This window comes from Sphaerodactylus townsendi, linkage group LG05, assembly GCF_021028975.2.
Source record: "Sphaerodactylus townsendi isolate TG3544 linkage group LG05, MPM_Stown_v2.3, whole genome shotgun sequence".
NCBI lineage: Eukaryota > Metazoa > Chordata > Lepidosauria > Squamata > Sphaerodactylidae > Sphaerodactylus > Sphaerodactylus townsendi.
Genome location: NC_059429.1, coordinates 57912010 through 57939044, shown reverse-complemented (window position 1 = coordinate 57939044; position 27035 = coordinate 57912010). Strand labels below are relative to the sequence as shown.

Below are 27035 nucleotides of genomic sequence, written 5' to 3'. Positions count from 1 at the left end.
GGGAAAAAACAGTTGTGGAAGGAAAAATGGAGAACCCCCCCCCCCCCTCATTCAAATACATTATTTTATGCTTAGGAATTTAATCCTTTTATTAAAGTTCAATTTTGACAGCTTAAGCACACACTGTCTGAAACGCATTTCACAGCAAAGTACTCTCTTCAGCTATCCTTATTAAACCAGGGCTTATTAAACAATTTATTTTGATAGATATATTAAAAAGAGCTTAAATAACATGCTATTACCATAAATACAATGAAGCTAAAAAGGATCAAGATCCAGATACTCAACTCCTACAGCAGAACATATAGACAAGAATTCAACAACAATAGAAAGAAAACAGAGACATTGCAAGGGCAAGTCTTAGAATAGTACAAAGGGTGGAATTAGGGAACATAAGTTACACAATTCAATAATATGAAAGGTAATTTGTCCCATAGTGGTGCCAGCATAGGGAAGGCATGAAGTGTTATTTTAACAGCTGCTGAAGCAAGATAACTATCTTTTTCAAAAGTTAGACTTGAACAAAAGGAATCAGCACTGTAAACAGAATTGTACTGTCTACTTTCTATATAGCATTTCTGAGACAATGCGATACATTACCTAGTCTTCGTTGCTTTTTGTCAAAAACATGTTATACTAAATTCTGTCACAACTGGGCACATGTCACTGAGACATGCATATAATTTAATTCACAAGAAGTGCAAAATATACGAAAGATGTTATTCAAACTTATGGCCTCAAATTAAAAAGGCTCAAGCCCACAATGTTTACTTAACATTCAACCATAAAATACATATACATAATAAAATGAAGATAAAGGACATCTTATTGGCTGTTTTTCTAAATGCACCCTGAAACAATACCCTGAAACAATATCCTGAAAAGTTACAACATATATATTTCATTTTCTCAATATCACCAGTCTGAAGCACTTCATTTTGGTTACTGGTGTTACCACATATATCACCTTCATTTTTATTTCATTTAACACAATCTTTTTGCATTTATTTACAGATGAGTTCATTTATAAACAATGATACCATCATTGTGATTTAGGCTATTTTAGAGTATTTCAGCATATTGGCTCAAAAGTGTTGTTATAGTGATCGTCCGAAGAAAATCATCAGGCAAGTGAGTTTTCAAAAAATGTAAATCAGTGCCTTAGAGTCAAGAACGCTGGCTTTTGCAGAATGAGTATTGGCTGCTTAATCGTGGGTTTATCTTCAAACAACATAGCTTCATTTTCTGTAGTTGGAAATCTCCTTTGATAGATCTGTGGATATTCTTTTTGAAACTGGGGGGGGGGAAAAAGTAACACCAATTACTTACACTAGAATTTGCTAAATTAAAATAAGCACGCCAGCCAATTTAACAATGAAATGTTAGCTGACCAGACAACTCACTACGTCTTATTGGACTATAGTGAAATATTCCAGGAAGCCCTATTATATATGGTAGCTGTCCTTTCGAAGTTCAGTACTGCATAATTTTTTTTTGCAAGAACAAGAGTAAGGACCACTTGCTTCCCTGTCCAGCAGCAGGTTTAATAGACCTCACAGCATAGCAGCGCTTATTTTACTGATTAAAGTTTCTCCACACAGTGGCCTGATGCCTATGTCAGCAAGACTAATTTTAACAATACATGATGACTGTTACATTGCCTGTATTTTAAAAAATTGTTTAGGAACGGTTGGCTGACACTGGAATTACAGGAACACCCCCCCCCCCAATTGTTTGATAAATGGTGAATTGAATTTTATGTACTGTTGAAGGCTTTTGTGACCAGATTCAACTGGTTGTTGTGGGTTTTCCAGGCTGTGGTCTGGTAGATCTTGTTCCTAACATTTTGCCTGCATCTGTGGCTGGCATCTTCAGAGGTGTATCACATAGAGAAGAGTGTTACACACTGTGTCCAGTGAGAATGGAATGTTTAGTGGGGTATATATTGTCCATGTCCCAGGGTGGGGAACCAATCAGTAAGTGTTTTGGGTGGAACTTGCTATGCAATGGTGTGGTTGACTGCATTGCATTGCGGGTGGGGTTTTCAATCCATTTACATGTGTATTCGCATTTGAATTCCCTGCAGCAATATCAGTATTAGTGAATGCAAATCCTGTGTCAGGGGGAGTTCATTGTCCATGAACCTAGCATTCCCTTGGTCTTTGAATCTGGTGTTTTTAAGTGCTGGTAGTCAAGTTTTGTTAATTCTCAGAGTCTCTTCCTTCTTGTTGAAGTTGTCTTGGTATTTGTGGATTTCAATAGCCTCCCTCTGTAGTCTGACAGTAACTGTACGAGTTGTCCAGAATTTCAGTGTTTTCAAATAAAATGTTATATCCAGTTTTGTTTAGAGCATGTCCTGCTATTGCAGAATTTTAAGGATGGTTTTGCTGACAGTGTCTTTTGTGCTCTTTAATATGAATCTGAATGCTGCATTTTGTAGTTCCTATGTAGATCTTTCCACAGCTGCAGGGTATGCAATAGACTCCTGTAGAAGTGAGAGGGTCTCTTTTGTCCTTTGCTGAGTGTAGCCATCTGCTGTATTTTTCTGGTAGGTTTGAAGATTGCTTGTGGGTTATATTTTTTCATCAGTTTCCCTATTTGATCTGTGATTCTCTTAATGTATGGTAGAAATATTTTTCCTGTGGGGGGCTGTTTCTCCTCAGTCCTTTGGGTTTCTCTTGGTCTTAAAAGTGGTCTCCTCTGATTTCTGTTGTGGAGTAGCCATTTGCTTGCACAGCCCAGTCTAGATGATTGATCTACCAGAACAAGTTCTATCAGGAACAAGATCTACCAAACCACGGCCACACAGCCCAGGAAACCCACAACCAGGTTAATTGAATTGTTCACATTTACATGTTTTGTTATTAAAAGTAAATTACTATTTTTAATAAATAAATGTTGTTTGAAAGTAACTGATACTAATTTAAAACACAACTTACAAATTGGAACACAGTAAGTGCTACAAATTACTAGTAACTAGCGTCAAACCTTATGATGTTTCAAAAATGTTTGATAAAATATTTGATAAAAAGATAAGAATATCCAGTACATTCAAGAACTGAATATACAAGCAATAAAAAGCAGACATAGTCTAGACAAATATTCTCGTGTGGATGATTATTTGCTCCACTCATCTGAAGATCAGCCGGTACAGATCATATTATATTACATACATTGCAGTTGTGTAGCCCCATAAATTCCTGAGAACCTCAGGATAGCCTTTGCTTAAAGTTCCATTTCTAGCCCTGAAGATTATATGAGTCATATATAAAAAGCATCTGTAAAAAGTGTGTACAAAAGAAGAGTGAGGAGGAAAGAAACCAAATATCCAACTGAAGTAAAATAAACATATTCTTACTGGATAGCTAAAAAGTCACCCATAATGAAGAGATGGCATGATGTGGATTTACAGTGGTTCCTTTAGCCACTGACTAGCAATACAATAGATTGCATTCTAGTCATGCAAATGGCTCACAGAGGGTTAAAGTGAGGGCTTGTTCATAGCTCTTCCTCAGTCATATTATACTGATAATAAACAAATGCCCAACCAAATGTAAAACTCTACACCCAGTATTGCCCCCAGATTGAGCCAGAAATCCTTTGCAGCAGAGGTCCCATTCTTCTCAGCCTACAAAACTTCTCAGGGCAGGAATGACAGCTAGTGTGATACAGTAGTTAGAATGTTGGACTAGGTTCTGGAAGTGCCATGTACATATCCCCACTCTGACAAAGAAGCTTGCTAAGTGACCTATGGTCAATCACATAACTCTAAGCTCAACCTACCTTCCAGGGTTGTTGTTGAGATAAAATTGAACAGGGGAGAAGACAGGATTGCATTTACCTATACCTGCCATCCCCCCTCTACCCCACGGAGCAGGCAGCTGCCTGCTCCATAGGGCAGAGGGAGTTTCCCTGCCCGGTGCCGCTGCCTCCCGCACCAGGCAGGCCCTACAGAGCAGCGCTGGAAAGAAAGGTGAGTGGAGGGGCTGAACCAGAGGCTCTCCGGCTCGGTAGATCTTTGGGGCTGTGGAAAACGGGTCCAAATGGCTCTTTGGGTGGTAATGGTTGCTGACCCCTGGGCTGGGACAATCACAACCACCACATTACCATCAGATTTTTGAAATTTTAATCTGTTTAAATATTTCAGTTTGTATTTTGATAATCTGGAACAAAAACAGCAATTCTGTAAGAGGCAGCCATCCAGCAAACAAACTGGCATATCAGTCTACTGAAATGTTTAGCAGACTTTCAGAAACATTTCAAAGCACCAGTGTCTTTCTGCAAGAATGTGCAGAGAATGAGAGCAACAACAGTTTAGTGATTTAAAAGCTGCTTGTTTACAGCCAAGCTCCAGTCATAAGACTTGCTTAGGAAATTCTGGGACAATTGTGTACAGCAAGTTTTGGCAAGTTTCTCTGAACAAGGTTTTCTGCAAAAAGAACAGGAATCCTTGGTACTAAGCTCTGCCAAAGTTTCTCATTTTATCAAAAAGCCCATTATAATAAATTGTGTATCAGATGACATTGAATAAACAGTTTCAAATGATACATTTTAATTTTTCCTGATAAAATATACTTATTGTAGAGTATTAACAGTAATCAAAAGTCAACTGCAAAAAGGGAAAAAAAGAAAAAAGAAAAACCAAGTTCATCACTTTATGGCTGCAACACTTACTTCCATTCATTTCCATGTAAATTCCACTGAACCTGGTGGGCTTTATCTTCAAGGAAACAAGCAAAGGACTTCAGCTGACCCCAAATAAATCATATTTTTAAACTCTCAATATACAGTGTCAGCTAACCCAGAACACCTGCTGTATAAAATGTGCCACACTGCACCAAGATGTCAGGTCAACAGTTCAATTCTGCACTCCACTTTCAAAGGATCCAGTTCTGCAACAAGACCTTCCCGTGCCATCCTACTTGAGGGTTTCAACATAGTACCACTTGCATTGACATGTCAGCATCACACTGTGGATGTTCCTGCCTATTACAGTTATGCTGCACAAAGGGTACAGAGACCAATGATACTTGCACCCCACATCCCAACAGTAGACAAGTGTTAGCAAAAAGGCGACTAAGTGTTTAAAATGGCAGCGCCCCCACTTGCTGCATGCCTATCAATAACAAAAAGATTCCACAGTCAACAGAAATCTTCCTGAAAAACATCTTGTTTGTCCTCCTAAAGGACATGAGAGAGATGTTCTGACAGACATCCACTGATAACATGTTCCACAGCTGTGGAGCAATTACAGGAAAAGCCCACAGTAGAGGCGCTCTTTCATGTACATGGACTCTAGATAGTGAAGGGCTTTAAACAAGTCAAAACTGGCATTTGAATTAAAATCAGAAGTTAATTTGTAGTCCAGTATTTGTTTCAGAACAGGAACCAGTATTTTCATCATCAGCATGATCACATAACTTAGAGAGCAGCTGCATTTTGCAATAGCTAAAATTTCCCTGTTGACTTCAAGGATGCCTGTTCAGCTGTTGCAACACAAGCCCTTAAATACATTGCTGCACTTAAAGCAGCAATTAGGAGGGGAGTTTTGTGTCTTTAAAAACAGATCTGATCAAAGGAACAACACCTGGGCTTGGATCCTGCTTGAAATTACTGCTGGCACAAAGGGAATGGGTGAGGTATGCAATTCCACTCAACTATTCCTGGGATTCCCTTCTCTCCCAGGAGCAACACCTCAGGGGGTATTTGTGGTCCCCACATCTGAAGTATCCACTTCAAGACATTTTTCCTATAACATGCAAATGGAACAAATTGATTGTGGTCTCTTATTAGTAACCCTTCAAATGTTTAAAAATGTCCTGCAAAATGGTAATCTCTATGAAGATTTTAGTAGAACACTCTTGTGTTACCCGTTTGAGCTTTTTCTTCTTATCTTTAAAAGATAAATTTCTGTCCTTAATAATGCTTTCCAGGAGCTCAGCAACTGCAGCCTGAGAAGTAGAAACTTTTTGTTCATCAAATTCCCGAGTTGTTATCCTCTTGCAGTAGGAATAAGTAGGAAATACAGCACTCAGATCTTTCCCAAGACATGCCTTCTGTAAACCAACAAAGTAACAGAGAAAGTCAGTATTTTGACCATAAAAAGAGATCCAGTAAAACTTAACAGCAAGAAGTCAGTGTGAAGACTCCAGTTCAAATGTCAGCACAATCAGGAACTCTGTGGCCTTAGATAAGCCACTATTCTCATAGTGACTTCCTTTTCTAATATGTGCATAACACTGGTCTACTTATAGGGACTATAAGGATTGACAGAAATTACGCAATGCACTTGGAAAAGTTGCAAAAGAACACTATAAAATACTATCACTACATAAATTTGTAGCATAGCTTGGCAAGTTAAACAACTAAACAGTCTTCTTAAGAGTAATAACCTAACTATGACTTCATATAAAAAAGCTGGGCAGAATTAAGAAAAAAAAAGTTGTTTCAGCCTCAGATAATTTCAGAACAGTAGTTTATTTTAGCTATTTATTATGTTTATTTATTTATTTATCAGATTTTTATATCGCCCTATCCCAACAGGGCTCAGGGCGGTGTACAACAGAAACTTCCCCACTAACACCACTGTTAGTCCAGTGGTGACCAAATTTGCTTAACGTAAGAACGTAGAATAAACTTCAGATGTCTGAGAGCCACAAGACATGAACAAATATTACACATGTTTATTGTTGCATGCATGTTTTGTTACAAACCTTTCATATAAATATTCGGAAATACACACACATAATAATTACTCATGTATGTAATTTTTATTAATATTAAATGAGACTACTGAAAATAAAAACAAAAGGGGTAAAGATTTTGCTAATGGTTGAGACTAAATAGCTGGACTAAACATGGAGAAAAATGTTAGTGATAATTACTGGCTATTACTGCTAATAGAAATATTGTGAATCTCCATATTTGTTGTGAGCAAGACTGCTGATCGACTATTGAAAATTTAATTGTCTATGGATTTTTTAATGTGGCTTTGGCAGCTGTTCCCATAGTGCAAGACTCTGCATTATGTCACTGAAGTTAAGCTGTGGCAATCATTTTGGGGATGGCTGCGGGTACCGGATTAGGCTCTTATGGGGTTAATTTGCAAAGGTGCAGTTAGCCAGAGCAAGAGCACCACAATAACAGCCAGAGCACAGCCTGATTGGCTAGGCTGTAATGGTATAGCTGGCAGCCACAGCTAGGGTGCTCTGGTTGCTTTAAAAGCAGGAAGAAGCCTGTCAGAAAGCAGAGAGGGAATTGAGAGTCTTGAAAAGCAGACTGAGAGTTGGTGTGACACAAAAAGATTCCTGCCTGTCATTTCCTCAGTCAGTCTAGAGATTTTGTCTAGTGGCAGAAAGGCCAGAGACAGAGAGAGGAAGGCTAGGTGGCCAGATTCCTCTGAGTGATCTCAGAGAGATAGTGAGGGAGGACTGGAGCATACCAGAGGCTAGAGGTCTAGTTGGTGGGAGACTAAAGGGAAACTTATTACACGGAGAACCTCCTAAGCCAGCAAGAATTCCCTTTGGAGATAAGGGTGGGTGTTTAAGGAATGGGTTCCAGACTGTGGGTGGAAGGTTTGCCCTTACAGCGTCACCTGTATGTGTTCAATGCTAAAGTCTGTTCTGAAAGCCATTTTACTGAAACTGCTTGCTCTGTAACTGCTAAGATATATCTGCCTAAAGTAATGCTTGAGTGCCTCTCTGAACCAACAACCAGAGAGAAGTTTGTTAAATAAAATCCAGTTTTTGTGTTTTTAAGCTTTCAAAAGTCTCTCTTTCAGTTATTTTACTCCAGTTTATGGTGGCAGCTTTATAACTATAGATTAATTTGCCCTGACAGGAGTCCTGTTTAAAAGGCCTGTGTGTGTGCGTGCGAGAGTTGAGGGGAGTGCCGTAGGCCAACCAAATCAGCTACCCAAATATCCACCCTCAGCAACAGGCTTCCCTCCCTTTTTGGGGCCTCTGTTTTCCCTCAGGGAGTGGGTGCTGTTGCACTGTGCCTCCTGTGTCAGCCATTTTACTACTGCACCCACCCTGCCATGCCAGAATTCCAAATGTGCCTGCGGGGTCAAAAACGTTGTAGACCCATGATTTTAAACCCCGGGAAGGTGCTCTGCAAAGACTGCCAGAGATTCCTGTTTCCAAGGAACACTTTTTCTGCCAATTTATACCACATAAATGATTATTTTTAAATTATTTCTGAAAGCGTTTTGGTACATGACATCTGCTAAATTCTTTTAAAAATATTAGAATGAGCAGCAAAGATGAGAATATATTCAATTTGAAGAAGAGTTGGGTTTTATACCCTGCTTTTCTCTAGCTTAAGGAGTCTGAAAATGGCTTACAATTACAATCTGGCTACATGCTTTAGGACAGGGGTAGGGAACCTGCGGCTCTCCAGATGTTCAGGAACTACAATTCCCATCAGCCCCTACCAGCATGGCCAATTGGCCATGCTGACAGAGGCTGATGGGAATTGTAGTTCCTGAACATCTGGAGAGCCGCAGGTTCCCTACCCCTGCTTTAGGAGTAGCTGAGTTGTAAAGAGAAGTTGGTTGCTAGAATTCCTTCTATGTGTCCATCAGGGACTTGAGGCTTGTATTTTTCAAACAGCAGTCCCTCTAACTACACATGCTACATGGTAAACCACTTTTAAAACTCAGGCTCTTGTGGCTCCTTCTGGTCACCCTGTCCCATAGCAAAGTGTAGCAATGTGGCCAGGGTAAGGACATGGACAGAAGGAGACAGGCCAGAAGAGGGGGAGCCATCTCCACCGACCAGCCTTCCCTGCCAACAAGCCACATATTATGTGGCAAAGAGCTGCATGTGGCTTACAAGCTGCAGTTTAGCCATCCCTACATTAGTCCATTATAATGAAATGAAACAGAAGTCCAGCAGCACCTTAAAGACAAAGGATCTGAAATGGATTTGGTTGTTACACATACAGTACTCAATGAGAGGAGTCAGAAGTTCCACTCTCATGTGAAGAAACATTTGAATTTTCCTGGACACACTACTGCCAATCAGAGAGTCACAATTCTATAAAATGTGTATGTGGCAGAATACTTCACAGAAATATTACAACTCATTAAGAAATTGGACACTCATCCTGCTCTAAACAGAAGCCTGAATTACCTTACCAGTTAAAATTTCTAACAACTAAATAATACTGTTCTTAACACTACTGTTCTTGATGTTGTATTCAACTACAAGCCTTTACTGAATGTAGTGAGTTTTCTCATGCTTTTGATTGTTTCTTTGATTAGATACGTTTATCCTATTTCATTAACTGTATGCCATGAGAGGCTAGAACATCTGATCTCTTTCATTATCAGTCAAGCGTAACAACCAAATCTGTTCTAGGCCCTTATACAGGGAATCACATCTGAAATATTTATCACAGGATTCACATCAGGTCTCTCAGTTCCAGCTCTTCTTTCTCCCGACCACCTTCTGTTATTTGTTATAATCTCCAAAGTTATTTTCTTCCTGTCTGTATCTTTAAAAAAATGAGCTCTGACTCATGAAAGCTCATGCTGGAATAGAAATTGAGCTCATCTTTAAGGTGCCACTGGATTTTGTTTTCTTCTGCTTCTGATCTTCTACCATTTAGCAAGGCCGCCTTGCAAGACACAGTCTAGTCTTACATTCAGGAAATTCCCATGCCCTGGAAAACAGTGAAATTACAGCATGTGTAGTTGACTTCCCCAGAACAAGATTCAGAGATATTACTACTTTCATCAGAGGCACATCTAGTACAATGAGTTTAAAACTTGGAGATCTATACTAAAGTCACTGATCCTATCAATTATACTTCATGGCCACTATATCTACACAGGGGAGAAAGAATGCTTGAAACTGACACAAATGATAAGGAACACGTTTCTTCTGACAAAGACTGATGCTTTCACTAAGGACTCATAATTATCTCTGGAACAGGAAGCTTTTAAGGCAGTTCCTATTCAGAATGCATAATCTGAAAACAAGGGAGATTAATTATTAGACAAAGATCTGCTTTAAACATGACTTATATTGTACCTGAGATAGGAACTTCATACCTAGAGCATAACAGGGTCAGCTCTACTGCCATCACATCAAAGCACTTCCTCTATGGAAGAGTGTGCTGCTAAAAATTCTTGACACAAAGATATGCACAGACATATATGACAGAGTCTGGACTGTGCCAGTATGTTCTCTTTGCTTTCAAGTAGAATTCTGTTGCTTTTGTGACAAATATAAGACTAACCCTAGCAATGTGTAAACTCATCTGGTCAAAACCCAAGCATTACATAGTCATTTATTCAAGAAATGTATGTTACAACTGCCAAGGAGCCCGTACACATGTGGCAAGAACCACTAAACTCAACAGTTCAACCATGAATCATGAGTAGACATTATTAGTGACTCCAATAACTAAATCGCTGGGTCACAGGAGCTTCTCTTTAAAAAGAGCAGCTTTAATTGTTTCTGAATTACCTTACCTGAGTAGTTTTTAAAGACTCTATATGGTCTTGTGCTGCAACATGTAAATAAGTTGGGACTTCAAAAATATCTTGATGATGATCCATTAAAAAAGCAACTAATCTAACGGCAAGCAGCTCATCAAGGTCTACTTCTTCTTCACAACGCAACACACATCGAGAAAATGTCTGTATCATCTGAAAACATTTAAACAAACTATGTAACAAAGAGATTTCTATTATTGAAAGCCCTCTTGAGACCCTGGTTGTAAAACAATGCAGTACAGCAGCATGAGACATCGAATAAAAATCTGATAACATCTAAAAACTCCATTCCTCACCATGCTAATCCCCCTCTATAGCAACATGAAATGAGCATAAGGAAAGCTCAATAACTGCATCTATATTATTTATAAAGTATAACGTGTCCTGGTTAAAGCCACACACAGGCTGAAAAATTTAAAAACGACTTGTGGAAACAAAGGAATATTACCAAAGACCTTGTGCCCACTGTGTCATGGAGGCGTGGCATATCAACATTTTCGCTCATTCGGGAGATCATGCGCATTAAGAGTTGAAGTTTTCTGCGACTGGGTGGTGGAAGTAGCAAACAGCATATCTGCAGGGCTTCAATGGCTACTCTTTCTAAATGAGGGTGAAACAGACCTAGGGAATTGGGGATATGCAATAGACTGTCAATATATCAAAAGCAATAACAGCAATTCTTTCTTTTGCATTTTAAAATAAATTATCTTTTTGTAGTGCATTAAATTTTTTATTCTTCTCTAGACCTCTTGACTAAATATCTAGATTTGAATGTACCTCATTTTGCTTCAACAATTCAGGTGAACAGCAATAAATTATTTTTTTATGTTGAAGTATTCTGTGCACTCTAGTTATAAACATCATTTAGTTGTGCAAATAGATGCTGGGAGACTAGAAATGTGATTTAAAATCAGGATCAAATCTCTCTCTGCCCCCCTCCCCCATGTTTAGATGGTAAAAAGCCTTTCCTTACTAAGTACAAATATGATAAACCAGAAAAACATCACAGGTTGGACAGGACAAGAAATTCTTTGTATTAGCATGCACAGAAGATACCAATGCTTGCCTTGCAAAGTATTAGGTTAACACCTTCCTTAGCCTCACAGGCCAGAGGCTTTGACAAACCTAGCAGTTCAACAGAAAGCAGAAAAAGGTTACTTAAACAAAAACCATGCTCTGGAAAACAGTCTTACTTGATGTGCCAGTCAACATAAAGGAGGCAGGAGAAAGTATGTTTTCTGAAAGTTCTGTGGAACTTTTGCAGAGTCTCTGATTGATGACAGTATCAGAACATTCAAGCTCACTTCCTATTTTAGCAACCAATTTAGTAATACTTTGGTTTTTGTGGTTTACTGGATGTGGTTTCACTGTGATCTCTGCAACTGGAGCATTGATGCCATATTGGCTGGATTTGTTTCTTTCATGTAAACTTTGAGACCTGCAAAGTTGCTTTGGCTTGTAATTGTCACTATGTAGTTCTTGGTCCGTAACAACTGATGTAAAAACTCTCTTGATACCACCTGATTGTTTTTTATTAGCGTTATGAGAACAGAGATCCATCAAAGAGTCTGGTTTATACCGTGAATGGAGCACCTGATTTTCATTTTTTGTGACTGGCATAATGTGAATTCCAGCTTGAGAAAACATTTTAAATCCATCTTTACTATGCATAATTTCTGTGGTATCTGCAATTCCCTCCAAAGAGCAACACCTTGCATTACGTGCGAGAGGCACAGCATGTTCATTTTTTAGTCTTGAAAGATTCTGGCAACTGCCACCCATTAGTTCATGGACACTGCCGCGCTTATGAGCCATTTTATATTGCTGCAACTTTGCACCAGAATCTCTTTCAATCCTATATGTCTTTTTAGAAACAGTTCCAGAAGTCTCAGATTCATCTTTTTTGTCAGTATCATGATGAAGCAAACTTAGCAGGAGACATTCAGTTGATTTGAAAGAGTTTAAACGTGGAGTTTTTGGAAGCTCCAACTCATTCCGGGTACTAGGATTCCCACAGGATCTATTTGGAATTGTGATGTAGCCACACGAGACTATCAGAAAATGAAATACAAATTAAGATGCAAGTGGTGTGACAGGACAACAAGCAAGCAACCAAATCAGAAAAGGTAACAAGGCAGAGGTTAAAGTTTAGAGTTAATAATGCTGAGAAAACACTTGCTCTATCAGAGGTCATTCAAATACAAACATGCAACCATTAGCCCAAATGTGCAAGGCTAAGGACAAAAAAATCATTCTGAGATCAACAATCAGAACCTAGACTACGATATCGTCAAACAAGAAGCCACAGGGATTTGTAATAGATTATATTACTTATTCTAAAATGCAGTTACTGTTTACCCTAAAAAACAGCCTGCTTACTCCCTCAGATTCACGACATTTTAATCCATCTTCTCAATTGCCCAAACGTTTTGAATGCACAGATACACAAATACATACCTAAAATGTTCACAAACAGTTCATAGTACTCAAAAGTAAGCAAAGGTTCAGGGAGGCTAAGAAAATAGTCAGCAACGGTTTTAAATACATCTCGTTCAAAGCCCACATAAGTTGGCTGGCTCATGTCATTACTTCTAGGCCCTAAATACAGAAAAAAGAAAGTCTCAGAAAAATGGATTTGGTATTACTTAAAGAATTACAGTATGAAAAGTAAATAGCACAGGAATGCCTAGCGCTGCTGCAGTAAAGATCTTATGTCATGTATTATCTGCACCAATGACATTTTTTGGAAAATCAAAAGTAAAATTTAGATACAGTAATAATATCAAAATATACTTTGGCAATACAGAGAAGTAAAAATATTTTAAGAGATATGAAATGTTACTGTTTCATTTATCTCCCAGAAGTGATATTTGTTGCTTTCCTTCTTGTTCTTATAAAGCACCATATTCCTTTGTGGGAACAGGCCAGAATGTGTATAAATTTGTTTAATCAAGAATTATGGGAAATTCAAATGAACCAAAGATTTGCAAAGAATCAAAATGGAGCTTCTGTATAGTGACCAGTAGAAGCTTGCATTTTAGCAACAGGTCAGCAAGCCTGCAGTTTTGTAACAGGTCAAAGGAATGTTACCAACTATGCGGGCAAGCAAGATAACAGCTTTGAGATCTTGTAACTACAGGTTACTACGTGACAGAAGACAAATGCAATTTTATAACTTGGGTTTTTGGGTTAGAAATGAATGTGATTAGTTAAATCAACAAAGTGTTTTTCTATATAGCTAAATGAACACATAAATGATAAGTGATTCACATTCACATGTATTTGTATTTTACTATAATCCTATAATTGTTAGAATCATGTTTTAACATTTCAAACTGGGGAATGGCAAAAGAAAAGGTTTATGAGCTAAGGAATGCTGCATAGCCTGGGGACATAGCTCGCTCTCTGAGAGAAACCTAGCAAAACGGGTTTTTCTTGAAGACAACAAGCTACCTTTTATTACTGTTCTTTGTATATGCATAGAGGCCATAAACTAACAGCATGTAGCGTTTGAATGTGGATACGGAGGAATATGGGCTGTCTTCATGTGACCAGTTCTGACCAATTAGATTTTTAAGGTATATGAATCATCATACGTGGAACAAAAGGGGAGGACTGTGTGACGTCTTTGCATCTACAAAAACTAAGGTTTTCCTATACTGGGCGTGCCTCTTTAGAGAGCCACCCAGGAGAGGGCAATCTCCTGTAACATTCTAAATTTTGTATTGGGGCGTGTCCCTCCCTCGGGAGAGTTCACATTCTGTAACTGATCTAAATTCTGCTAAGTAAAACTGTCTGTTTGTTTTCTAATGTCAGATGTCTTTTGCTTTATTTCAATTTTTAAGTTTTTCTTAAAACTAACTCAGCTGTGTAGAACCAGAGAGCGGCCCTGGGCCCACACCTTCCTGTTTAATTCTTTTCCAAAGACCTCTGCTGGTTATTTGGATCAAGAAATTAGAGAAGCCTCAAAATATTTCCTATAGAAAACATGAGCAGTAAACAGAATAAAAGTGAATTTTTCCCGTTAGCACCTTCTTTAAATGACTTCAAATCCATCACATTGACCTTTGGTATTCAGGCAGCAGCAGATCTTCACAGTACCAGGAATGAACTCACTTTTCACTGCCTGACCTTTAAAACTGAAGATGATGGGAATTGAACTAGGGGCCTTGTGTGTCTAAAGCAGATGCTCCAATACTGAGCCAAAGCCCCATCCCAAATCTACTGTCACTTAAAGCAGCCTTGCAAGCTGAAATGTTTTGTAAATCAATCTAACTTCTTGGAACAAATCCAGATTCTATTTTCTGCTACAGGTTACTCAAGCAATTGTTTCTCTTTCCATTTTCACCATGCCTATTTCTGTCTGCACTTTCTATGTAATCTTGATTTCCCCCTACTATGCAATTCTGAAGCCCACATACACCTTGGTCATCTATCTGTTCATCCTTTTTTCATGATCTCTCTGCTGTTCACACAACATTTGGAAACCTGGACATTGTAGCTTTTTCCAGGAAGCCATTTCATACTTCCACCACTGAATAAGTGCGATTGATGATCTCTTTCATTCCAAGGTTAATAGAGGTCCACAATGTGAGAATCTTAATCCTCACTGCATCTTCACGCTGATGTGTTGCAAAAAATCATTAACTAGCAAAATCTGCTCTTCTATGGAACTGTTTACGGGCACTGGAGATTTCCCTGTGTCTGATCTGGCAACTTTACAGCTCCTTGAGCATCAGTTTGTGAACTTACTGAATTCCCTTACCAGCATTTATCACATGTGTTTCCTTCTGCATATAGACCCTATGTGAACATTTTCCCTGCTTCCTTCTTGGCACATCCTATTCCTAATTCCATATTTACTCTGACTCAACACCCTAACTACTTACGCCACGCTTTCAGGCTCTGGCTTTGTGCACACCAAATGCAGCTTCTTTTGAGCTTAGACCCTATGGAGGATTTTTACTCCCAGTTTCCTTCCCATTATTTCCTTCTTATTTCATTTTTCGATCTTCTCTGCCATTCTTTTCCTCAGAACTCTGACTCCTTCATATAGTTTTGTTCCACATACTGCTCAGAGGAAAGCTTGTCATTTAGGGGCAGTGGCGTAGTGCCATTGGGAAAGGGGGGTGCGACACCCTGGGCGGAGCCACAGCAGAGGCATGGCCAGGTTGTGAAGGGGGCATTCCGGGGGGTGGGGGTTGGTGCTATGGCAGGAGCACACGATGCGCATGCACCCTGGGCGCAGTTTCCCCTCACTCCGCCTCTGCTCAGGGGCCGGGTTGTTGGATAGCATGCAAAAAGACTCTGGCAATTCCAGTTAGGGTATCTTAAATAACAGGTGCTGGGAAAGACCTTTCTCTGCTTGAGACTCTGTAGAGCCACTGCTTATCAAATAGACAAAAACTGAACTAGTTGGACCAATGGCCTGATTTCACACAAAGCAGATTCAGGGAACTCAGCTTTCATTCTCCTTTTAGCCACCCAGTCTCCAGGCATTTTGTCCCTGTTGATCTCTTTTATGGCTTGTCCCTATAACTTAAATTTTTAGCAAATTATACGCTGCCTCTCCAGTGACCAGCTTAAGGCTGTTCAATGAAGCAAAATGTGTCAAAGTCATTAAAGTGCAGAAAACCATCATTAAAATTCACCATAGGTGCAGATCCTTTTAGGCTAAAATGGTCTTTGGAATGGAAACCTACCAAAAGGTTTTTAAATAATCCAATTCCTCATTTTAAAAACCCATGTAAAAAAGAAGTTTTCGGCCTGGTGCCTTTAAGAGAGTAATGGAGGCAGCAGGTAAGCCTCAAGCAGGAAGGCAATCCAAGGTAAAGTGTGACTAATGAAAATGATCTATGTCCAATCACCACCTGCCTCAGTTCTGCAGGGAAAACTAATACAATTGGGGGTGGTACAGAATCAACCGTATATAATAACAAACTGTACCAAAATAAAATGATTGTATCAATTTGAACAATTTGAACAATATTGAACTGTTGTATCAATTTGAACAATATTGCACTGTGATTTTAATCAAAAATATAAATTATAAGTTACAATGTCTCTTCTCTTGTGTACTGTTCATAGCCAATTTCATGAAATATCGCTCACAATACAAAACAATACAAACAAATCAAACAAATTCAACATTGCTTAAAATCTCCACATTCAATTCATATGAATAAACAGTGCTGTGATCCAGAATAGTACTCAAAGTGTTCTGTAGCTTAGATTAGCTAAGATGAATGGCTATCAAAAAACAAAGTCACAAAGCAGCACTGTGTTTTGAGTCCCGACAAGTTGGCCGCAGACAAGGCAGTAGACAGAAGGGCTCCAGAGGAGGATCTTAAGTGACAGGCTGAACTGAATAAGAGGAGGCAGTCCTTCAACTATGCCAATCCTAAGCCTTTATGTCCCTTATAAAATTCCTGAAGGCGTTCCAGCCAACCTGTCAGACTCCAACGGTTGGGGGCTGGCCTCGGAGCATCTGCCTTCAGCTTCTCCTTTTCCAGCATGCCTGGGAGCAATCAGGAGAAGGGGGACTATTCCTTTACCCTAATTTCCCCTCTCCCTGGTCTAACCTGCCTAACTCCTGGCTCTGAGAACAAGACCTTGTTACGGCCCTGATCACCCCCCACATATTATTGCCATAATATTTTCTTCAAAAATCATATTGGCAAAAGCCAGTTGTCACACACCTCTCTGTGTAGGTAGCAGCATGTCCACTTGGCAGCAAGCCAAAGGTCAAAGGTTTACTTTGCAAAATCTAATCAAGGGGATGAGTTACTCCAGCATAACCTGGAGGTCTCATTTTGTTTGTGGGCATGATCTTGATTACCACACCTTGCTAAAATACTGTAAGACAAAAGAATATGGAAAGACACCTTGGTATCAGATACAGCATTTCACTATCTCTTCTAGAAACCATGTCAGCAACAGATTTATTTATTTATTTATTTATACTTTGGACTTCTAGACCGCCCCATCCCCGAAGGGCTCTGGGCGGTGTACATCACATAATAAGTACAATTTTAAAACATCATAAATAGGCTAAAACTTATAAAAGCAGCGAAAACTCACTAAACATTAATATTTAGGTAAAAAATTGAATGTAAACATGGGTGTAAACATGGGTGGCGCCCGGAGCCCAATATCAAATTCTTCTCCCCAGGGAGGGGCGGCAGGTCTTGGTAGATGTTATAGGCCCGGATGTGGGGGCCAGCGGATGGTTGCTTCTCTGCATTTCCTCCACCTATTGTTATGACTCTCCTAAACCACTCACACTGTCCTAATCGAATGTCTCAGCTAAATCTGAATAACCTGGGCAGTGTCTCTACAGAATGAAGCCTTACAGCGTTTTCTTGTTTAGCTTAACAAAGCAATTGGCCCTATTGTCCCGGACTTAGTAATAGGTGAGCTGATTAATTAGATCAGCACCCCAAACCCAGCACAGATGTGTAGAAACGAAACTTAGTGCAATTGGTCCCTTTTCCCGCCAAGAGAATGATCTACCTTATAAAAGCCTGGTTCACCTGCAACACCTTGCTCATTGCTAACTTGAACCTCCCTTTGTCCTGTTGGTGTGAGACACGATATATCGTCTTCTACCGGGTTTCTGTGCTGGCGTGGAATCCCTGCCTTCTACTACTTTGTGTGCTCCTTAAGATCGTTAGGTAACATATCACCCTGCTGCTTCCCCAACTCCCTCTCTATCCTCCCACCTACTTTTCCAACCTTTTTATATATTAGGAACTTGTATGTATGTGCTCTTATGCCTTGCTATATGTATGCTTTTGAAACCAAATTTATATAAATATTTTAAAACTCAATTTGGACTCTTGCATTACTCTGCGGAACGCTCCTTGCCATCCATTCCCTGTATACATAGTCTAAAAGATCCCCTCCTAGCAACCTCTCGCATTGCCAAGTCAAGTTATTTCCCCCTTTGCTATTTTAAAACATATGTGTGCTGTTACACTCTTAGCAGCTGGTGGAGATTCCTTAGTAATAAATTCACAACCCCTGTTAAGCTAGGTAACAACCTTTTAGGAGTACCTGGGGAGGGTTCTCACCAATGCCTCCCAAGCCCCTTTAGAGACTGGCCTCCTGATCAATGGGCTGTTGTTCCTCTCCAGCCTGTCATTTCTCCTCCAAGTCTTTAAAAGACGATACGAATCCCTCCTCCTCAAGGCTAGAGCCTGCCCTATCCCATATTTCCCCAGACTGTTTCTGGTCCACTGGGCCTCCTAGCAGCTCCAGGGAGTCTCCAGAGCTCACACTTTTTCTGGTTTCCCACTGTTGCCCAGCTCCCCCACTGGCATTTTTTCCCTTTCCCTCCTCATTCTCTAGCAGTCAAGGATGGTTACCTGAGGCTCCAGTTGCCTAGGTGAGGCCAGCTAGCAGAGGAGGCAGCCAAGCACCTCAGAAGGAGAAAAGTGTGGCGTGTGGGAGGGACTCTGTCTCCAGACATTGCACTTTCCTTACAGAAGTCTCTTTGCAAGCATACTATTGTAGGCTACTTCACAGCAAAATGTTTGTGAAATCCCACAGCATTATAGCAACTCAGTAAAGTCTACACCACTGTTTCACCACAAAATCCCATAATGCTTTACAATATAGACCATCTTTACAGAGATAGAAGATTGGATGAGGAATGCGATCTTCCACAAGAGATCTTATGATAGCTGATGTGGAAGATAATGAGATAGCATAATGCAACATAAGACTACTTAATTCAGTACTGATGACTTTGTAGAGCATTAGATTTCAGTAAAAGCTAATAAGGTAATATTCAAGTTCAGAGCAGTGCACCTTAGCTCCTCAGATGCAGGAGACAAAGAACAGATGTCCGCCATGCATTATTTTGCAAGAAAACTTTGGCAAATCTAGCCAGATCCTTTAAACATACAGATGAATACTTATGTGAATGATCTAGTGGGTGAGTTCACTTATGTAAGCGATTGATATCAGTATATGATATTGCCAGTATATAATGTATCCTGGCACTGTCACATCTTCTGTGCAGTAACTGCATGATCATGATTTCATTCCTATGAACTGATCTTTCTGATTTTATTGTTTACCCTCAAGCCTGAAATCTGAACTCCAGAACAGACCACTCCAATAAAAGTCACCATTACAGTACATGATTACCATTATGCAAAACAAAAATATCAGATTATGGCATTTCAAAGTGTTTTTCTTTGTCTAACTTACAGTTCGCTAAACATTTCATAGCAGAGAGTACCCAATGTGGAAGATCTTCTGCAGGAAAAGTGGAAAAATCATAATTAACCTATATATTCTCATTCTTATATATAGATGTACATAAAGGCTAGCATTCACTCTGTGACTGGAGTGTGCCTGTTCCCTGTCCTTCTAGACCAGGGGTAGGGAACCTGCGGCTCTCCAGATGTTCAGGAACTACAATTCCCTTCAGCCTCTGTCAGCATGGCCAATTGGCCATGCTGGTAGGGGCTGATGGGAATTGTAGTTCCTGAACATCTGGAGAGCCGCAGGTTCCCTACCCCTGTTCTAGACCACAAAACCTCATGGTGTGGTGAAGAGTCACCAGTAGCCAAGAGAGATCCAAGAAGGCTGGCTTTGAGCCAATGGCAGTGACTGTGGCGGTGCCAACAGAGACAACAGTGAAAGGTCACTGAGGCCTCACTCCAGAAACTGAACAGTGGCTCAGGAGGGCCAATGGGAAGGAATGTAACAAGTGGCACCAGAGGGCTCTCGATCTTTGTCAACATCACAGGACATTATCTTGCAAAGCAAAAAACCAATCACATAAGCGAATGAGGAGGCTGGAGTTTGCAGGTAAGTAGCTAAGCTATTTAAACCAAGCAAATTTTAGACCAGGGATGATCAGCTGGAAACTACTCTTGGGATGCACAGTTGCCTAGAGAAGGGAAAGAATACTAGAACAGGCCTCAGAGGAATTAGGCACAACCAGTGTGAGGTGAATCTGCCTCTCCTCCCATTATGAGGCCCAAGGAAGCAGGCCAACATTTGATCCCAGCTAATTCCAAACTCATCTGAGGGACTAAGGGCAACTATTTCCAGCTAAGTAGAGCAGGCCCCTCTCATCTCCCACACTGGGGTACATTTAAGTGAAAACTCAATGAGTTTCAAACCTGAGTGAGAATTTGATCCCTTTATTTTAAAATAAAAGAAGGGCCACAGGTGATAGATTTCAACTTTATTTCTGCTTCTCCATTATTAGAGTGCAATGCTCAAGTGTATTTACCTAGAAGTTCCAAGTTTCTAGACAATATTCATCAGACTTACTACAGACACTGTCTACTCAAATTGGAAAAATTCATATTGCATTTTGTTTACATTGTAGAATAAAAGATTTTTAAAAGAACTTTAGAAGTCTTACCAGATTTGTCTTGTAGAACAACAACACCACGTTTACTTGTATTTGTCATGTTGTATATGACATGCTGAGGGAATATTTTTGCTGGGTCCAAGAGTTGTTCCAAAGAAGGTACATCTAAAATAGTTTGCAAACTATAGGAAGAAAGAAGGAGCACAGTTTCAAAATTGAGCAGAATATTTGCAGAAAAATTTAATAGTGCTACAAAATAATCCCAGCTACTTTTATATTTGAGAAAATCATGACACTGTAAGCATTGTTTTCACAATGTGGCTTGTGATGCTCCCTATGAGTCAAACATACTTTTCACTATATCAGAAGTTCCCTCCCCACAATACTGTACCTCGTGAGTAAAGCTCCTAGCTGATAGTTGCCACATGACTTCAGATGGGGGTTGGGCATGCTGGCACAGGGTGCAACATCCCTTCTGAGGAAAAGTGGAAGCGGTGGCACATTGCTCTAAGAAATGTTGCAAACTACATTAACACCATAGAATTTCTGGTGATTTCTACAGCAATGTGACATCATTTCAGGATTTTTGTCAAAAGTAGTCACGTGATGCTGGCAATTTAAAACATTTCTCCTGCGGCACTGCCCAAAGGAGCAGCAGTTGGGAAAGTAGGTCACCACTGGGAAGCCTCCTGCCATTGAGGGTGACGTGGCAACCCTGTTCACCACCCAAAATCATTACCACCACCACCATACAGTGGAAGAGTGGCCAAGTGACTAAACCTCAACTTCTATCACACTGCCTAGTACAAACAACCCTAAGTAATTATCTTTCTAAGCCTACTGACTTCAACCATTTTAGAAGGCTTAGTAACTGTAGAACACTTATTAAAGATATCAAAAAGGAGAAATGTTAAAGAAAATGTAAATATTATCAAGGAAGCCAGTGGTCTAGCATTTGAAAAGTATAGCAGCAGTTCTGTAAAGAATTAGAGACAACATTCTTTTTCTAACAAAGCACTACCCATTCCAAAATATTGTACTATTAGTAGGAGTACTCATCGTAGAAATATAAATACTGCTTGCTAAATTCAGAAGTTCCAGTCCTCAAAAGTACAGTACAATCAACTGCGCTACCAGAATACTTTGAAGATCCCAGGCCATACACTGGGATGCTACAACTATCTCATATGTTAACTGTTCTTCTACTAGTTACAGTAAAAAATGATAGAAAAAGGAAAATCATAGAACACTCACTGTATCAAAACGATGTTTCTCCAAATTTCTTCTATGTCTGCTTGGCTTATTCTCCTGCTCTGTGCCATTTTGTCTGTATCCTCTTGAACTGTATCACTATTTAAATTTACTATATTTTCCTACAAAATACCAACAATAACTGATACAGAAATATATACTTGAAAGTTGGGAAAGGGAAATTCAAACCCTAATAATCCATTTGTCCCTTCACAAGAGGTATCTGGAAGCCAACAGGAACCATTGTCAGCTATTTCCGTATTCTCTCCACAGCGCAGCAAGACATCTGTTGAAAGTACTGGATCTTAAATCTCTTTTTAATGCACTTGTAGTAGGATAGTTAGCCAAGGGCAACCTAATCTTGCATGACTCTGTTCTAGAAACTGTTTGTAATCTGTAATCTGAAAACAACTCTGCTGTTATCATCACACTGAAATGATATCAACAGTTCCCAGCCTGACATAAGCCTCCAACAAGCCGGACAGCCGTTATAATCACACAAGTCATTGTAGTCACACACTGACTTTCAGTCTAAGGAACCTCTGTGTAATTACAGTGGCACATGTAGACAGTTCCTTTGGGAATAGATCAGTGGTCACCAATGGTGCCTGGTGACATCTTTTCTTGATTTTTGACTAGCAGATTTTTAAAATATATTGCTTTCGCAACAGCTGCCACTACAGCACAAGGATCTACACTGTGTTACTGAAGTTAAGCAGTGGCAATACTTTTGCAGTTGTTTTTGCCTGCTATGGCGGCCATTTTGTTGCTGCATCCATCATAATGTGTCAGAATTCCAAATGGGCCGCAAGGCTCAAAAAGCCTGGGGACCTCTGGAAAACATTGCACTTGCTGGATGCCAACTCCCATGATTCCTCATATAATTTAACCTAAAATAGGCCATGAATCTTTTCCTCTGATATTCTGTCTGAGAGGAAATGTATGAGACATAGGAGCAAGCCTTTGGGGTTTACTTGGGGCTCCCAGCACCTCAGAATATGAGTATTACCACTCAGTTACAAGAGTCTGAACAAAAGTGTGCTGATGCAGCAGTGCATGACCCTGGAACATAGCCTTAACTACCAGGTATATAACAGCACATGACACTTTTCGATTAAGAATAAAAGAATACAAAAGTTAGCTACAGATTCCGGCACTACATCACTGCCAGATCGTATTTTTCAGAAGGTCAGGTTTTTTTTATATCTGGAAAAAAATCATGTTTGCCAGACATAAGAGCTGTTGCTACTGATTTCATCTTCTTAAACAAAATACATTCTTCCATAAGGACATATTCTAAGCCAATTATCTAAAAGTCCACAATTTAAATATCATTAGTAAAGAAAGCACCAACACTTTGAAAATGTTCACAATTTCAATCCAAATCTTATGTACAGAAAATCTAATGATTCCGTGTTTCAATTTCTAACAGTGTATAATAAATGAATATTTTAATATAAATCTTTAATATAAAGGATAGCTAGACTTATCATGAACTGTTATCTTCAAATAAGACTTTATGTCTGAGGAAAGATAGAGATGTTTGGTGCAGGGAGATGACAACAAATGCATGAAAAATTCTGCACCAGTAGCTCCTGTGTTTTCATTCAGTAGTCTCCTTTTGAAGTTCTAGCCATTATTGTTTTTGACTGAATTATAGCTATAGCTAGGAAAGAAATTTCTATTTTGCCATCAATCCCAAGCCAAGCAGACATTCATTCTGATCTAAAACTTCTCTCATCAACTTCTGTCTTTGTCACAAGCTACCTTTATCCTTCCCTAACGCCTTAAAATACATTTCTGGAAATAATGGGCAAAAAGGGGAACAAGTTATGTGGGTTGGCCACTAGCAGGCCTGATGATGTCATTCAGTGTGCGGCTAGGGGACTAGTTTCAACTGGACGGTCACAAAATGCCAACATGTACATTAAGAATAGCATGGACAGTCTTGTATCTTTGGCTTGTGCAGACATGCCTCACCAATGAACACAAAAGCCATTAAAACACTAAGCTGTCTACTGGAAATGTATCTTAACTGAAGAATCCACCCCCTCCAAAATTTGGAATAAAATATAATCTATTACCTGACACACATGTTGTTCATGTTTTTTAGGAGTGATCCTGGAGAAATGTGGCAACTTAAGTACACTGTTTGTCTCTTTAGGAATAATATTTTTGTTCTCACTCAACGGACACCGATTTGGCAGACTTCTAACTGGAGAAGCTGAAGGGAATCTGTAATTTAGAACATACCACAAATAAAAAATACAATTTAATCCACTTGTCATGAGCACTTATCATGAGCAATTATCCTAACCAAGAGGAAGGATTTCTAAGTAGATTTATACTTCAGGGTTTTCAAGTGTTTGGAACCTTTTTCACCAATTCAGCATCTGCAATACTAACACCAGGATGTTCAAACTGTTAGCATGTCAGATGATGAAAAAAAGAGAATAAAATAGGATAGCAATGCCGATATGACCCAAAGCTCAAAATATCCATGAAAAACACATATAAATCTGTTGCCAGTAGAAACTACAAGGTGCATTAACAGGATAGTATAAAATGCATCAGCACAGGCATGATAGAAGGCACACTATATCATGTAACTTGCTCTATAAAGTTTGAAATGTTCAAAACCACAAGCTTTAAAGAATGGAAATCATTAACAAAGGAGGCAGAGAATTCTTTGCTAGTTCCTAACATCAGGGAGATCAACTGATAGTCTGTTCAGTTTATTTTTAACATTCTGTTCATATGAATGTATACTACCTGTACAAATTATTGTTGTCATCGAAGTTTTCTGAGCCCCATCTTCCTTTTATATCTTCAATCACATGATTTTTCAGAAACTTCCTTAACAGTTGAACAGTTTGCTGCCTAGTAACTTCCAGACCAAAATTATTATTACTTTTGAGTAATTCATGAAGCCAGTCAGTTGCTTCAGATGCAGTAAAACAATTGCCATATTTTTTAAAATGCTGTCTATGTTTTCTTCGTGGCATTCCTGCCCTAAAATGATTAGTAACTTCATTCCACTGCAAAACAAAAGGTAAAGTTGAGAATTAAAAAATCATAAATACAGCAACAAAAAAATAAGGCAGAATTTATAGCTTGAAATGGGAGCCACAAAACTATAAATTCGACACTACATATGTGCAAATTCCCACATAAAACAAGAACTTGTGCTGTCTTCATCCTAGATTAGAATCTCTGCTTCAACATTAAAGATGATTGAAATTTGTACATAAACAGTTTAGTTAAGCAGTGCTAAGTAGTAGGCTTCCATACAAATCAGCATTTTATTATGACACGCCTATTTGACACTTGTTGGACATTAAGCCCCCACAACTTCAATTATTATTCCTTAACATCCTTAACCAGCCTGATAATGTGAAATAATATGCACAATTGCATATTATGCACAATTGCAGGGAGCGCCCATTGTTTTCAATGGACATTATTGTCTTTTCCTCTCTTCAGCGCATCCCACTTTAAAACAACAAAACTCCATTTTATTACGAATGGACACAGGAATTCTTTTCTAATTCAGACAGCAGCTTATAGACCTGCACAGGAAGCAACAACTCTCGCTGTGGAAGCAGCAACTCTCCTTTCAACCCGGACGACGCACCCACCATCACCCACCGACCCAAGGTGTGACAGCTACACCCCACCCCCGCTCTTCGACTTCGGAGGCTGTTCCAGCGTCGCGAGACCTTTCCAGGGTCCAACTTGCGAGTGCCGGAGCTCTCCGTCGTCCTTACCAGCTTGGTGGCCCGAAAGAGAACCGGGGTCACCAGCCGACTCTCCATAGCAGGGCCCCAGGGGGGAAACCGAGAGGCCCTGCAACGACGTACGCGTCCAGCAACGTCTGTCCGCTGGTTTAAACTCCGCCGCGCAGCCTCTGATTGGAGGGAAAAGTGAGACGTCACATACCCAGAGACCGTCTCACGGTGCGTATCAGATAGGGTGAAGGGGGAGGGGGCTTCACTACATAGCGCTGAGTCTGTGTGAGTTCACATAGGAGAGTTTTCACTCTCAAAGCAGAGTGGTTGCGGCAGAGGCGTACCAGGGGAAAATAGCCAAAACCTGCTCCAGGCGCCGCCCCCCTTCTCCCCCCGCCCACTTACCTTCACCAGCGGCTGCTCCAGCGGCGACAGTCCCAGAGGCTGCTCCGGGCAGCCTGGCAGAGGGGTGTGTGGCGGTGGGTGAAAGGAAGGAAGGGAACCTTCAGCCACTGGGCTCCGTTTTACTTCCGAAAAAGAAGGGAAACGGCTGGCGGGGCTCTTCCCTCGGAGCGGTCTGCCTGCTCGGAGAGGAAGGGAAGCGGCTGGAGGGGCTCTGGACATGCCAGCCGCTGCTTGCCTTCACAGCTTCCCTTCCCTTTGAGCTGGCTGCCCACTCGGAGAGAAAGGGAAGCGGCTGGAGGCAGAGGTGTAGTTAGGGAAAATGGAGCCCGAGGCAAAATCTGAGTTATCCCCCTCCCCCAATATGGGCAGCCACCCTCCCCACCATGACCAAACAATGTTTTTTGCACCAGGTCATCTCAAAGTCACCATCACAGTATAGAACATGCCCCAACAAACACATCTGAACACACCCAGGGCTCCCTGGTTTAAACAAGTGATGCTATTTTTGAAGGGGGGGGGGATCCACCCTGAAACAGCATCACTTTCAATGTTGTTTAGACTAGAGAGCCTAGATCCTCCTTTTAAATCCATCTTTAAGGGAGAATCTGGGCTCCCTAGTTTAAACAACATTGAAAGTGATGCTGTTTCAGGGTAGATCCCCCCCTGAAACAGCATCACTTTCAACGTTGGTTGTTGTGGGTTTTTCAGGCTGCATGGCCCTGGTCTGGTAGATCTTGTTCCTAATGTTTCACCTGTATCTGTGGCTGGCATCTTCAGAGGTGTATCACAGAGAGAAGTCTGTTATACACTC

General features: G+C 40.1%; 1 protein-coding gene across 2 annotated transcripts; it reads right to left on the bottom strand.

Annotated features, from left to right (window-relative positions):
• Positions 1-60: 60 nt before the first annotated feature.
• Positions 61-25976, bottom strand: DEPDC1 (DEP domain containing 1). 2 transcript variants are annotated; one of them, XM_048498632.1, is made up of 12 exons: positions 25859-25976; positions 24864-25129; positions 24176-24326; positions 22095-22213; positions 20892-21022; positions 19721-19768; positions 12962-13102; positions 11698-12555; positions 10953-11125; positions 10481-10657; positions 5871-6056; positions 61-1294 (listed from the first exon to the last, which is right to left on the bottom strand). In XM_048498632.1, the coding sequence occupies exons 1-12, from the start codon at positions 25904-25906 to the stop codon at positions 1154-1156; spliced, it is 2439 nt and encodes an 812-aa protein (XP_048354589.1). In that variant the 5' UTR covers positions 25907-25976; the 3' UTR covers positions 61-1153. The 2 variants fall into 2 exon arrangements, with proteins under 2 accessions (XP_048354589.1, XP_048354590.1); XM_048498633.1 differs by lacking the exon at positions 11698-12555.
• Positions 25977-27035: the final 1059 nt, after the last annotated feature.